Raw genomic sequence first — 15,351 nt, 5'->3', positions numbered from 1 at the left:
CAGTTATAAAAGTAATACGTGACCATTACAGAAAAACATTTTAAATACAAAAAAAGAATTAAAAAAAAGAATCAGCTGGCTCATCTCTGTTTTTATGTCTCATTTCCATGCTGTCCCTTTACTGCAGGCAAGGTTGGGAGAGGCCTTGAGAAGAACCCCCACATCCTACAGAAAAGGCCCAGGCTTCCAGGATTCACAAAGATTGAAAGAAAAAAAAATCAGCATTCTTGGGGTACCGGGGTGGCTCAGTCAGTTAAGCGTCCAACTTGGGCTCAGGTCACAATCTCATGATTGGTGGCATCGAGCCCCAGATCAGGCTCTGCATTGACACTGCAGGGCCTGCTTGAGATTCTCTCTCTCCCTCTCTCTCTCTCTCTGCTCCTCCCTGAGCATGTTATGTGCTTTCTCACTCTCTCAAAATAAACATTAAAAAAATCAATATCCGGATTGTTTAACTAGAGAAAACAATGATAATGTTATAATTCTATTTTTAGGTAATAAACTAATAGATCTGTATTGGATCCCAGAGAAAGAGAGACAAAAACTGCTACTAATCCCATACCAAGATTAACTCAATTTCTTGTCATTTCTTATTCTTTGGTTGTTGTTGTTTTAAATTTTTTAAAATGTTTATTTTTGAGAGAGACAGAGCAGGGGAGGGGCAGAGAGAGAGGGAGACAGAATCTCAAGCAGGATCCAGGCTCTGAGCTGTCAGCACAGAGCCCAACGTCAGCACGGAGCCCAATGCAGGGCTTGAACTCACAGACCGCGAGATCATGACCTGAGCCAAAGTCAGACGCTTAACCAACTGAGCCACCCAGGTGCCCTTTTTTATTGTTATTCATGCCTAGAATGGAGCCCAATGCGGGGCTTGATCTCATGACCCTGAGATCAAGACCCCGAGATCAAGACCCTGAGCTGAGATCAAGAGTTGGATACTTAACTGACTGAGCCACCCAGGTGTCCCTATTGCTTTTTTTTTTTTTTTTTTAATTTTTAAAGTGCAGTTTATCAGTGCTGGGAGCTTCAGTGAAGTCCCCTCCAGAAGAAATAAGAGAACTAGTCACCCTGGGAGACAGGCCACTACCACAGCACATGACGGGACAGAACAGATCAGACATACACACACACACACACACACACACACACACCTCACAGCCCACACCCCCACACATTGGCGTGTACATACAAAAACCACTCACACAAACACACACACACACACACACACACACACACACACACACACACACATCACACACTGGGACAGTCTATGGAGAAACCCACTGTTCATACCTATTCCACAGATACATCTATAAACACCTTATAAGCTGGTGACATTGGGTACCTTCGGCCTGAGGCAGGAACATGACTGCCAAAGGTCAAGGAGCTGTAAGTTTATCTTTTCAACAAAGAGAGTCTACCCATCATTAACAATTAGTTAAAAACCCCACACACCCAGACCACTCATCATATTCAAGCTCTCATGCGAGACACTCACCCAGCCCGCCTTGTTTCCAACAAGGTAAGTAACACCTGAGTCCCACTAACGAGGCAGCTCTCAGTCTGGTCTCCATCAAACATGTTCTTCAGAAGCTGCTCCACACAGTCCTGCCTGTCAGACACACACAGAGGTCACTGCTGCTGGAGCAGACACACAGGCCAACATCCAAAGGACCGCCTCTCCTCTCTATAAAGGAGCAACACCCTAAAACTCGAGCGGCTTCGCTTGGGCTTCAGGCTGGGCACCCAGGGTTCTCACGACACTCCTGCCCCTGCTGGCCTAGAGTCACTACACATGCCAGGGGTCCCCTGGAGACCCCTCCTCCCATGAGAAACAGGCTCATCAAGTTAACTAGATGGGAGTATTTCACAGCCAGCTCACCAGAATCTGGGCATCTGCAGTATCTGCCTGTGCTCAGGGCAGGGCTTGGAGGCCTCCTCATGCTCAGAAAGACCCCACCCCACCCAGCCAGGCACCCGCAATGCAGCCAGCACTCACGACTCCAGCACTGTGAGGAGGGGGTCTGGCTCCGGGGCCTCCTGCAGCTGACTGGCCTGCTCTCTGCCCAGCCTGACGATGTCACAGAGAGTCTGAGAGGCATTGGACTGTCTCTGGAAGGAAAAGGAGACACAGCACTCCCCTCAGGGCTGGGGAGAGAGGCCAGTAGAGCCGTCCCACTGCTCAGTTCTCGGAAGAACACACTGGACTCTCTAAACAAGTCCATTTCAGAGAAAACTGGTCGGCCTTTCTGAATGTCAGGATGCAATCCGGTCAGACCTTTCAGCTGTACTGAACTAACCCAGACTCCAGATAGGGCTCTCGAGGGTCAGATACACCACAGAGACATTGCTCTATCCCTGGAACCATTTTGAGATATGCTGCATATGTGACCACGTTACTGCCACTGTATTTTAAATTAATATTTAAAATATTAAGTATTAAACTGTAGCTGGTAACACTCAGAATGAGTCCTATGAGCTAATGGAAACAGACAAGGTGCTACAGAAAACAGAGGCCTCAACTCTTCTAGGGAAACATTAACCCTTAACTAGTGAGAATCTGGAATCAGTGCACTCGCCACAACATGGGGTGTTTAGTGGTGCAGATAAACTAACTAGAGAGAAACTCAGCCCCCTGGCTCCATGCCGGGAGCGTCAGAACGTGCAGCCGTGACCTGCACACTGTGGGAACTCTGGGCTACAGAGAGTGTTTGCATGACTACTTTAGGGAGAAACGAAAGCAGTCAGGTGGTCCCTGTGGCCTCACCCCTGCGTCTGGGCCAGGAACAGACCAGTCGGCGGCCTGTGGTGCTCACACTGGTGGAGGGGCACCCGCCCTCCTCAGTATGGAGCATAGGCACCCTCACCCAGCTGTCTGACGGCCCCGTGGGCGGAGAGGAACAGAGAACAGTGTGGCCAGGCCACAGCACAGGCTCAGACACAGGTCGGCACCACTGTTCTCAAATTGCTGAGGGCAGCGTGTCTGTTTACTTTTGTCATGCACAGAAAAAATACACCCCAAATTCTTCAACAGTGATCACTGCAGGGAGCAGGCAGGGGGCCAAGAGGAAGCCCCACTGCGACCCTACATGCTTCCACACTGGCGGTGGGGGCCTCCCTCCCAGAGGCTTTACGCCCTCGTAAACCCCACCTCCTCAGCCACTCACTTCTAGAGAGCAGAGTACAGCCACAGTGCGGACTGTCCCTTCTAAGACTGCAGAAGAAGAACTTCCGTCTTGCTCACCCAAGGGAAGCCAGCAGCACGTTGTGAGCTGCCCCGTGGACAGGTCCACGGCCCTCAAGGAACGGAGTCCTGTTGAGCCACTGGTGACCCTGGACGCAGGGCCTCCCCCAGCTGAGTCCTGAGATGACCACAGTCTTGTAAGAGACCCTGGGCAGAGGACCCACTAAGGCGTGTCCAGGTCCCTGACTCATAGAAAGAGAAATTTAAAAAATACTTGTTCTTATAAACAACTAAGTTTTGGGATAATTTGTTACTCAGCCAGAGATGCGATCACTAATATAATTCTGGTCAAATTGTTTTTTATAATATGTATGTATTACTTTTTTTAGTAAAAAGACATAGTCTGGAAGTCTGTGCTTGATTGAAGGAAGAAAAGTATGTAACTCTTGCCCTCAGCGGCAGAGAGCGTTCTTTAGTAGCCCCGAGTGAGGGGCTCTGCGGAAGGTGGGCTCTGTGGGAGCCATACTCACATCTTCATCCTGACTTGGGTGGATCAGCTCCACCAGCCTCTGGATGATCTTCTCTTCATTAAGCCACTGAAAGGGAAAAAGAGGCCTGCCAATGACGCTGTTCACATCTAACTAAAGAGAAGGAAAGTCTGTCAGTGCAGAAGGAATCCACGTGCCAGGTTCCAGGGATAGAGATCTGTCCAACGTATGTGTCCACCCAGACCCAGAGAGAACAAGCAGTGACCAAATTCTGGAGAGACCTGAACTCCACAGAGAAGGGGCCAGTGGTCCAGACGCCTAAACATACTGTCCTCGGGGTGTCTCGGAAGACAGAATGAGCTGGAGCCCAGAGCCACCCAGGCACCAACAGGGCTGCCCCGGTGCACAGCCTGGCTGCATGGACCCTCTGCTCTCTGCTGTGTCAGGGCCTTTCCAAGGTCGGGAGAAGCAAAGAGGTCTGGTGCCGGTTCCTGAATGCTGTGAGGACTACAATGCCCAACGCTATTTGAGGCCCAAAGGTGGTGGGGACCCAGGGAAGACCAGTGAGTTTCCTTATCCAAAACTGGGAGATCTGCCCCCGCGGTTGCTAACATGAAGTTAATGTGGGCTTTCCGCCATTAACAACAGCTGACATTCATGCTGTGTCTCACTGCCTAACGTTAGCTATTTATGACTGACTCTTCGTGGGAGGCTGCTCCATAACGAACCTACACATGAGAACGGCTACCCTGATGACAACTGTTACTGGGTCCCAGGAGCTGGAAAATGGGCAAGAAGGCCCAGGCCTTTACTTTAAATTCCATCACAGACAAAACCTGCCAAACAACAGCGAACAGTTTATCCCGAATTCATTTCCTGGCTCCTCTGAGACTCCTCCTCTTTTCTGGGAAAGAGAATCCTCCTCTTTTCTGGGAAAGCCCTCAGGGAGTTATGAGCAGCTAGTCAGGCTGCGAGCCTGTCAGGACAGACACGTGCACAGACTCCAGGTCAAAACACAGACCTGCTCAGGTCTCTGTGATTTCTCTGCAAAGAATCCTTGTCAGCTGTTGCCTTCTTCATAGGTAGGTGCCAGATAATAGAGCCAGGACCTGACAGAGCCCCTGCTCTGAGGCCATGGGGACACTAGGGTCTGGGGGGTGGTGAGGAAAGTCCTTCTCTTCCTCTTCACAGAGAAGGAGCCCAGAGAGTGTCAGGAGGAAAAGGAACACTCTGCTCTTTGTTTCTCAACAGACTGAGGCAGTACAGCAGAAAAGGTACAGACTGCAGACCCAGCCTCAAAATACAAGCCCTGACAGGAACCCATGATGGCCCCACAGGGAGAAAATCATGGCGGGTGGAAGGCCGGAGGTACTGGCCCTCCAGTGCTCTCTGAGCGCCTTTACCCAACTCTGGCCTCCCTGAGGCAGGCCCTCACCATGCACTCGGCCTGCACTCAGCCAACAGGGAGAGGGCTCCAGAGAGGAGGGGCCCACACACTCACATGCAGGACTTCCTGCCGGAGCCCAGCAGGCTCCACGCAGCTGACAAGGCGCAGCAGCAGGTCCATGAGGGCCGAGGTGCCGATGTGCTGCAACACCAGACTGACGAACCTGTCCTTCTTCTTCAAGAACAGAATCACCTGAAATCAAACACACCGTGCGTGATAAGCCTGACACCCATGAAATGCTTCCCCCAAGAACTCTCATGAGAAAGATTAATTTTCAATTACACTGAGCAGAAATTATGGAGACCTAGAAAAAGTTGTAAGACAGACCTTTCCAAGGACAGGCAGAGACCTGAACACAGGGAAGTCTATGTGGCAGTGGTGGGGGCCCATGAAGATCCCCGGCTGATGGAGAGCTGCACGGTTTGAGGCTTTATGCTCTGATGACACAAATACCCTCAGATAGCACAGCAGCCATTCAGTACTGCTCATTCAGTACTGCCTCAAGTTCTCCCAACAGGAATAACCAGTGTGAACAGACCGAAGCAGAGTAACGTCGTTGCTGCAACCCCCAGACCTGGGATGCAACCCGACAGCACAGAGCACACGAGACAGCCAGTCACTGACAGGCCGCAGCCAGGGAGGGAAAGAGGACTAAGGTTCTACAAAGGAAAAGGCGGCGATGCATGGCCGGCTGGAGACCAGTGCCACCAGGATGTGGACGGCCGGTCATGGGGGTGGGCTGCAGGTGAGAGTGGAGACGGAGGTGGAGAAGCCTGGGCAAGTCCTTCTCAATCGCACATCTACGAGCTCAGCTCAGCTCAGCCAGAGATTAAGTGCCTACAACATGCAGGTCACCGAGGTGGACCCAGGCTTCTAATGGAGATGGGGGGGCACAGAGAAGGCCCACCTCGCTGAGGGACCCCAGCCATACTCATGCTGAGATGCGAAGAAGAGGAGGGGGAAGAAGGAAAAGAGGTGAAGGGAAGGAGGCTCTGTAAGGAGAAGGAGTACACACCCCTAGAGAAGGTGCCAAGAACAACATCAGGAATGAAACAAGGTGCATCAGGACAGAGCCCATGGGTTATCACCAGGATAGGGTTAGTAGAAACGATTTCATGACAATTAATGTAAATTTAGAAAAAATGAAAAATTTCCTTAAAAAACACACTCATCTCAAACTGACAAAAAGGAATAAAAAATCTGAATAGTTCTAGGAGCATCAAAAGAAACAAAATCTATAATTAAAAGCCTCCTCATATAGAAAACTCCAAGCTCTAATGACTTTCTAGTAAATTCTACCCAGTATTTAAAGAAAAATAATTCCTAATCTTACATACACTCTTCCAGGAAACATAAAATGAGAGAATATGCCCCATATCATTATATAAGAACATAAAACTTTGATTCTAAACACCTGATATAGGGAGCACCTGGACGGCTCACTTGGTTAAGTGTCTGACTTTGGCTCAGGTCATGATCTCATGGTTCATGGGTTTAAGCCCTGCGTTGGGCTCTGTGCTGACAGCTCAGAGCCTGGAGCCTGCTTCAGATTCTGTGTCTCCCTCTCTCTCTGACCCTCCCTGTTCATGCTCTGTCTCTCTCAGTCTCTCAAAAATAAATGTTAAAAAAAAATCTAAACACCTGATAAGGACATTGTAAGATAGGCAAATTATAAGCCAATCTCACTGATGATCACAGATGCAAAACCTCAACACATGAAAGAAAGCATAACGTACCACAACCAAATGGGTGAGGTTAATACCATGAAACTAATGCTAGCTTAACATTAGAAAACCAATGGGCAGGATTTGTGAATTAACAGAACAGAGAAGAAAAATCATATGATCAACTCAATAAAGACATCTGATAAGTTTCAACAACCATTAATGTTATAAAAAGACTAGGAATAAAGAAAATTCCCTTAACTCTGATTAAAACAAAAAAATCTATAAAAAACTCATAATATACTTCATACTTAACTATGAAATGCTGAAAGCTTTCCTTCTGACGTAATAAAACAAGGAGACCTATTATCACCAGTTTGATTCAACACTGTACTAAAGGTTCTAACCAATGCAATAAGGCAAGAAAAAGAGAGAAAAGGTATAAGAATTGTAAACGACAAAATAAAACTGTCATCAATCAGAGATGACATGATCCTGTACATGGATGAAACAAAATGACAGATAAGTTATTAGAATAGCAGCTTTACTGATAATCACCAAAAACTGGAACCAGCCTCGATGTACTTGAACATGTGACTGGAGAAACACGTGGTCCACCTGCCCCACAGAACACTGCTCGGCAATAACAAGGAATGTACTATGGAAACACACAACGACCTGGATGAATCTATAGTGAATTATGCTGGAAAAAACTAGTCCCCAAAGACTACATATTGTATGCTTTAATTTAAATAACATTTTGAAATAACACAATTTTAGAAATGGAAACAGATTAGTGCCAGAGGCTAGGGATAGGTGAAGGGGTAGAGGTGAAGGAAGATGGAAGTAGCTATAAAAGGGCAACACGAAGGATCCTTGTGGTTTTGAAAGTGTTCAGTATCCTGACTTTGATAATGGATAAGTAAACCTATATAGGTGATGAACAGTACCAAACTTAATACACACAGACACACACACACACACACAGCTATAAGCAAAAGTGAACAAATCTGAATAAGCTCAATGGACTGTATGAATGTCAATATCCTGGCAGTAATGTTCTACTACTGTTTTGCAAAATGTCACCACTGACAAAACTGGGCAAAGCATACAAAGCACCTCTTCAAATTACCTTATACAACTGCCAAGTGAATCCACAATTATCTTAGTAAAACATTTTGATAAAAAAGATATTATTTAGAATAATATGAAAATATCAACTACCTAAGAATAAACCTGATGAAACATGTGTAAGACCACTACACAGAGAATTATAACATGTTACCAAGAGAAATCAAAGAAGCCCTAACTACTCAGCTTTGTCACTGTAGCACGAAAACAGCCATAGACAATATGTAAGAATGGATGTGTTTCAGTCAAATTTCATTTCAAAAATAGGTGGCAGGTTGGATTTGGCCTGTGGGCCATAATTTGCCAACCCCAATCTAGAGCCAATGTAAGCCTAATAAAAATTTTGGTAGGTTTTCTTGGGAGAGGAGGGCTGGGGAGAATGTGGAAACTGACCCTCAGTCCAAAAGCTGTTCATTCCAGGGGCACCTGGATGGCTCAGCTGGTTAAACATCTAACTCTTGATTTTGGCTCAAGTCATGATCTCATGGTTTGTGAGTTTAACAGTGTAGCCTGCTTGAGATTCTCTCTCTCCTTCTTTCTCTGCCCCTCTCCCATTCACACTCTTGCTCTCTCAAAATAAATAGACTTTTTTTTTTAAAGTTGTTCATTCTAAAATAATGCAAAAGGCAAAAATTAGTAAAAAGAAATACTGAAGAAAAACAAAGTGAGAGGACTAATTATCAAATACCAAGACTTATAAAACTACGGGAATTAGGACAGTATTGCATCAGTGCAATTACAAACAGGACAACAGAGCAAAGTCCAGAAACAGACACACAATATGTGAGTCCCTGACTTATGATGGGGGGGGGGGGGGGGCATTATTGTAAAGCAACTGAGAGAGAAGGGCCTTACCAATAAATGCTGCTGAGCTAACTGGACATCCGTATTTAAAAACAAAAAACAAAAAAACCCTTCAACTGTATATCATTTACAAGAATCAATTTCAGGGGTGCTTGGGTGGCTCAGTCAGTTAAGCATCCAACTCTTGACTTCTGCTCAGGTCATGATTTCACAGTTGTGAGATCAAGCCCTGTGTTGGGCTCAGTGCGGAGCCTGCTTGGGATTCTCTCTCTCTCTATCTTTGCCCCTCCCCATCTTGTGCTCTCTTTCTCAAAATAAATAAACTTAAAAAAAAAAAAAAAAGAATCAGTTAAGTAAATTATAGATAGAAATGTGAAAGGTAAAACAATAAAACTTCTAAAAAAATACAGAAGATTTTTGTGACTGTGGTAGAGAGGTTTCTTAACAACAAAAAACCCACCAACCATAAATTAAAAAAAAAAAAAAGCTGAACAACATAAAAATCTGAACCTTTGCTCATTAAAATACCACTAACACTAAGGGGTGTGGGTGCAGCTAGCCAGAGTGAAAAAGATGCTTGCAACACAAAGTCAACAAAGGACTATATCCATGAAAACAGAACATTCCTGCAAATCAAAAAGAAGAGACAGCCTAACAGAAAATGGGCAAGAGATTTCCCAAAAGACAGTACCCAAATGGCCAATTAATATATGAAAAGGTATATATCCTTATTAGTCACCAGGGAGATCACAAATTAAGATCACAACACTATATTACATATACCCACCACAACAGCTAGAAGAAAAAGAATGATAATACTCAGGGTTAGCAAGCAAAAGGAACTGGTATACTCTGCTGGCTCAACCACTTTCATTCACTGTATCCATTCAAACCACATGCATGTCCTAGTTATGTGGTAACACCTAAAGCAATCACTAAAAGTCTACACAGAGACACATGAGAAAACACTACAGGTAAATCAAAATGGAGTATTTAAAAAAATTTTTTTTAATGTTTATTTATTATTTAGAGAGAAAGACAGAGTGTGAGTGGGGGAGGGGCAGAAAGAGAGGGAGACACAGAATCTAAAGAAGGCTCCAGGCTCTGAGCTGTCAGCACAGAGCCCAATGTGGGGCTCAAACCCACGAACCATGAGATTATGACCTGAGCCGAAGTTGGACACTTAACCAACTCAGCCACCCAGGCACCCCCCCAAAAAATGGAATTTTTAAAAATTTTTAAAATTTAAACTTAAATGAAATTTTTTTAATTTTAATTTTTTTAATGGTCAAGTTAACACCCAGGGCAAGGAAAAGAAATGAAAAACAGAACAAACAGAAAACTACAATAAAATGGCAGTCCTGACATATCGATAATTACATTAAATGTAAATGGCCTAAATATGACAATTAAAGATAGATCAGTAGAACAGATAAAAACACATAACTATGTATTGTTTATAAGAAATTCACTACATTTTTTTTTTTTTTTTTTAAGTAGGCTCCATGCTGGGCATGAAGCCCAAAGCAGGGCTTGAACTAATGACCCTGAGATTAAGTAAGACCTGAGGTGAGATCAACAGCTGGACACTTAGACTGAGCCACCCAAGTGCCCCAAGAAATTCTCTTCAAATATAACAATTCACACACAAAAAAACTACAGTTATCCCTCTTTATCCACAGGGGATACATTCCAAGACCCCCAATGGATCCCTGAAACCATGTATAGTACTGAACTCTATATGTACTGTTTCTTCCTATCCATACTTACTTATGAAACAGTTTATGAATTATGCACAATAAGAGATTAACAACAATAAAATAGAACAATTATAATAACGTACTATAATAAAAGTTATGTGAAAAGTTATGTGGTCTTTCTCTCTCAAAATATCTTATTGTGCTATATTGACCCTGCCTCCTGTAATGTGAGATGATAAACTGCTTATCTGATGAGATGCAGGGAGGTGAATGACCTGGGCACGTGATGTGGCATGAGGCTCCTACTGTCCTTCTGATGCTATGTCAGGAGAAGGATCACCTATTTCTGGACCAGGCTGACTGCAGACAAGGTGGAACTACTATATGCAAATATTCATAGCAGCCTGATGTGTAACAGACAAAAAGTGTCAACAACTAATATGTCCTTCAAAAGATGAACAGTTAAACTGTGGCCCATCCACAATCTGGACTACTCCTCAGTAATAAAGAACTGTAAAGAGTCCTTATCCTGTAGAAACACATATGGGAATATTTACATATAAAATAATAAAATATCTGCGATTTGCTTCAAAATAATCTGGAATGGTGGTTGGTAATAGGGGGAACAGAAAAAATAAGATTGGTCAGAAACACACAACTGTTGAAGCTGTGTGAAAGAAACACCAGGGTTTGTAAACTATTTTCTCTTTAAATGTGTGACATAATCGGGGCACCTGGGTGGCTCAGTGAGTTAAGCCTCCGACTTCAGCTCAGGTCATGATCTTCCGGTTCGTGGGTTTGAGCCCCACGTTGGGTCCTTTGCTGACAGCTCAGAGCCTGCTTCAGATCCTTGTCGCCCTCTCTCTGCCCCTCCTCCTCTCACACTCTGTCTCGGTCTCTGACTCTCTCTCTCAAAAATAAATATTAAAAAACAATTTTTTTTTAATGTGTGAAATAATCTATAATGAAAAGTTAAGAAAATGCAGTAGGTCCTTCCAGTGCAGCCCACCTTTCTATGGAAACATGTGATGAAGCACTTTGGCCCTATCCCAGCAGACCCTAGAACCACGTCAACTCCTGGGTTATTGATACAGAACTCTGGTGTAGCAATACCACAGACTCCATGTCTGCTAAAAAGAATATGGTAGCTCTAGGGGCGCCTGGGTGGCTTGGTCGGTTAAGCATCCGACTTCAGCTCAGGTCATGATCTCACGGTCTGTGAGTTCGAGCCCCGCGTCGGGCTCTGTGCTGACAGCTCAGAGCCTGGAGCCTGTTTCAGATTCTGTGTCTCCCTCTCTCTCTGCTCCTCCCCTGTTCGTGCTCTGTCTCTCTCTGTCTCAAAAATAAATAAACGTTAAAAAAAATTAAAAAAAAAAAAAGAATATGGTAGCTCTATAAGAAAAGATGTACAAAATCTATTTCTAAGTGAAAAAAACAATTTGTAGTATTCAGAGTAAATCATTATGTGACAATAAATAATAAATACATATTAATATGTCTTACAGGGGGCGCCTGGGTAGCTCAGTCGGTTAAGCGTCCGACTTTGGCTTAGGTCATGATCTCGTGGTCCGTGAGTTCGAGCCCCACGTCGGGCTCTGTGCTGACAGCTCAGAGCCTGGAGCCTGCTTCCGATTCTGTGTCTCCCTCTCTCTGCGATCCCCCACTCATACTCTGTCTGTCTCTCTCTCTCAAAACTAAATTAAACATTAAAAAAATATATTTAATATGTCTTACAGGAAAAGAACAGGAAAAGAGGAACATCAACTAAATAATCAACAGTGGTTGATCTAGAGTATTAGAGGAGACCGTTCATGTGTTTCTGTCTTGTTTAAATTCATAGAAATGTGCTACATGTTTGTCAATATAAGAAATACCTTTAAACAGTGCATTTCATATAATTTTGATGCACTGGACAAGGGAAGAAGACAGAAATATTGTTAAGAAGCAGTAAAATTCAGCAAATATCTGAAAGTAGCAGAGGAATATTGTGAAGCTACAGACAGTTATGAGCTGAGATGCAAGAGCCAGACTTGAAAGGTCTTTGGAATTTCTACCACTACCCGAGAGCCACAGTGACTCCCACTACCCATCAGTGACCCCCTTCACTACCGACAGCCAGTGACCTCCCCTCAACTAGCCAACAGCCACAAGCCACAGTGACCACCCCCGACCACTACACGACAGCCACAGTGACCCCCCCCCCCCACTACCCGATGGCCAGAGTGACTCCCTCACTATCCAATGGCCACAGGGACCCCGCCCCCACCACCACCTCCACTGCCCAACGGACACAGGACACCCCTACCACTCCCTGCCTGATGGCCATAGTGCCCCCTGCCCTCAATCCTCGCAGCACTGTCACTAGTGTGAGGGACTCCCTGTCGCGTCCTAGAACCACTGCCACTACTAGTAGCCTCTCTCAGTACCTGCATTACCGCCACTCTTCACTTATGCTCTGACTGGTTCAGAAAAAGATCTGAGGTGAGGTAGTCCTCTAAGATTCCTTGCAAAGCTAAGATTTAAGGTCCTATGAAAGGTATGTTCCACTGAACACTTACAACATGCCAACAATTTCTTCGGGTGAATGATGGTATGCCCTGAAGGTCACACCTTCTCAGAATCCCAGACATACACACAAAATTTGGGTCTGTTCCCTCACCAGATATTTGATGATACTGAACACTTAGAGTTAATGTTTTTGGGACGTGATAATGCAATCTGCTCAGCAAAGTCTTGTCCCCTCCTAGAGGTATGTTTAAAAGAATTTTTTAAAGTTCTTATGTTTTATTTTTATTATGTTTTTAATGTTAATTTATTTTTGAAAGACAGATAAGACAGAGCATGAGTGGGGGAGGGGCAGAGAGCGATCCGGAGACACAGAATCCAAAACAGGCTCCAGGCTCCATGCTGTCAGCACAGAGTTCGACTCGGGGCTCAAAACCATGAACCGCGAGATCATGACCTGAGCCAAAGTCAGACGTTCAACCAACCGAGCCACCCAGAGACACCCCAGAAGTCCTTACATTTTAGAGATATATACCATAATATTTTTTAAAATATTTATTTTGAAAAAGAGAGAGAAAGAGAAAGTGGGGGGAGGGGCAAAGAGAAAGGGGGGGGGAGAGAGAATCCCAAGCAGGCTCCATGGTCTCAGCACGGAGCTCGATGTGGGGCTCCATCTCACAACCATGAGATCATGACCTGAGCTGAGATCAAGAGTCAGGCGTTTAGCCGACTGAACCACCCAGGCACCCCACCATAATATTTAGTTTTTAAAAAAATTTTTAAGGTTTAGAGAGACAGAGGCGAGAGACAGAGACAGACAGAGAGAGAATGCGCACAAGCCAGGGAGGAGCAGAGAGACAGGAAGAGAGAGAATCCCAAGCAGGCTCCACGCTGTCAGTGCAGAGCCGGATGTGGGGCTCAAATTCACAAACCGTGAAATCATGACCTGAGATGAAACCAAGAGTTGGATGCTTAACCAACTGAGCCACCCAGGTGCCCTTATACCATAGTATTTATTAAAAATTATATGATATCCAGTATTTGTTTTGAAATAATCCACTGGGGGTGGTAGGAAGGGATAAAAGGTGAATACTAACCAAAACTAACTGCTGAGGCTGGGGGCAGGCCTAGGACACCACCACACTGATGGCCCTGAAGCACAGGCAGCAGCAAGAACCCACTCTAAGAAGACCATGCTCCAGCTAATGAAACAAATGCACTCACTATTTTTACAGAAGCCTAATGCTAGAAGTTTTCTTTTATTTGCTTTGAAACAGTAAGTGTCCTCGACACATGGATACCTGCCACTCACATAAACAGAGCAGCAGATCTTAGAAGGTGGGCGTCCTAAGAACCTGTCATGATGCAGGTATATCCCTATTCCTCATGCCTGTGACTGGTCAGGACAAGACATGCCAGCGTGCTCTGGAGTCCTGTGCAGCTCTCAGGGATGGCGGGAAGAGCTGCTTATTCCAGAGCCAGGCTGCAGAAACATCCTCAGAAAGCCACTTTCCTCATCAAATTCCAACTCACACCAGCAGCCCACACTGCTCCACCTGTGTCCCACAGAACAGTCAGAAACACTGTTCTCCAAGCCCTAATGATACAGTTTGCACAGCGACAGCTGACAGAAAGAAATGTTAGCATCAGCTATGCCAGCCACCCCAAACCACACAAGCTTGACGGATTATTCACCTGTTCAGTCTTTCTTGCAATGAGGTTGCCAATGGTCTTGCTGAAAAAACTGGCGAGCAGAGGATTCAGAGGCGGCTCGTGGTCCAAGAAGTCGTAAAGAAGGTTCAGCAAAGTCTCATCCCCTCCTAGTCTGTCGTTGATCTGTGGCACGTCACATGTCAGCAGCTCACAGGCTGTGTTTGGATACCTAAGAGGGCACAATGCAAGCAACTGGAGGTGAAATTAGACTTCTCCAGCTCTCAGGAAGCTGCTTAAACGACCAGCCTCGTAGGAAGCAGGTCCATGGGTAAGACCAAAACACTCACAGACCTTGGAACGAAGTAAAAACGTGAATATTCTGTGACCAACTGGCATTTTTGACTACTACAAGCTCAATGTTTTTAACATGCATTTTTCTTGCTCCTCATACCCTACACTCTGGTATCTCACAGTTTCTGACTCCATTGCACTCTCTAAATAAACCTTCTGAGTCTTCTGGCATCTCCTCTCTCAAAACCTCTGCCCTTACACCCACCTGCCGGGGCTCTCACCTCCTGTGACCACACAGTTAGTGACACCAAGTCCATCACGTGCACCCTCCCTCTCCACACCCTTCCTGTCCCAGCATACCAACAAACAGAACCAGCTTGTCTCTAGGCTAAAGAAATGCCACATCAGGGGTCCCTGGGTGGCTCAGTCGGTTAAGTGTCTAACTCTTGATTTCGACTCAGGTCATGATCTCACAGTTGGTGGG

General features: G+C 45.3%; 1 protein-coding gene across 12 annotated transcripts in view; it reads right to left on the bottom strand.

The window, feature by feature from the left end:
• The window catches only part of PPP6R2 (protein phosphatase 6 regulatory subunit 2), an 84,345-nt gene that overhangs the window by 16,540 nt on the left and 52,454 nt on the right, over positions 1-15,351 (bottom strand). For 11 of the 12 annotated variants that reach the window (XR_006709118.1, XM_045464884.1, XM_045464887.1 and 8 more), the window contains exons 4-8: positions 14,619-14,805; positions 5,174-5,311; positions 3,715-3,780; positions 2,000-2,112; positions 1,499-1,612 (exon numbers count right to left, since the gene is read on the bottom strand). Coding sequence is in view for 11 of the 12 variants with exons in the window: in XM_045464884.1 (XP_045320840.1) it covers positions 1,499-1,612; positions 2,000-2,112; positions 3,715-3,780; positions 5,174-5,311; positions 14,619-14,805 (618 nt within the window). In the remaining variant the exon portion in view is untranslated. Of the gene's footprint in view, positions 1-1,498; positions 1,613-1,999; positions 2,113-3,714; positions 3,781-5,173; positions 5,312-14,618; positions 14,829-15,351 lie in introns of all 12 variants that reach the window. The other variant, XM_045464894.1, reaches the window with a different exon arrangement.

Source organism: Leopardus geoffroyi, chromosome B4 (assembly GCF_018350155.1).
Source record: "Leopardus geoffroyi isolate Oge1 chromosome B4, O.geoffroyi_Oge1_pat1.0, whole genome shotgun sequence".
Taxonomy (NCBI): Eukaryota; Metazoa; Chordata; class Mammalia; order Carnivora; family Felidae; genus Leopardus; species Leopardus geoffroyi.
This window is presented reverse-complemented; position numbering and strand designations above follow the sequence as displayed.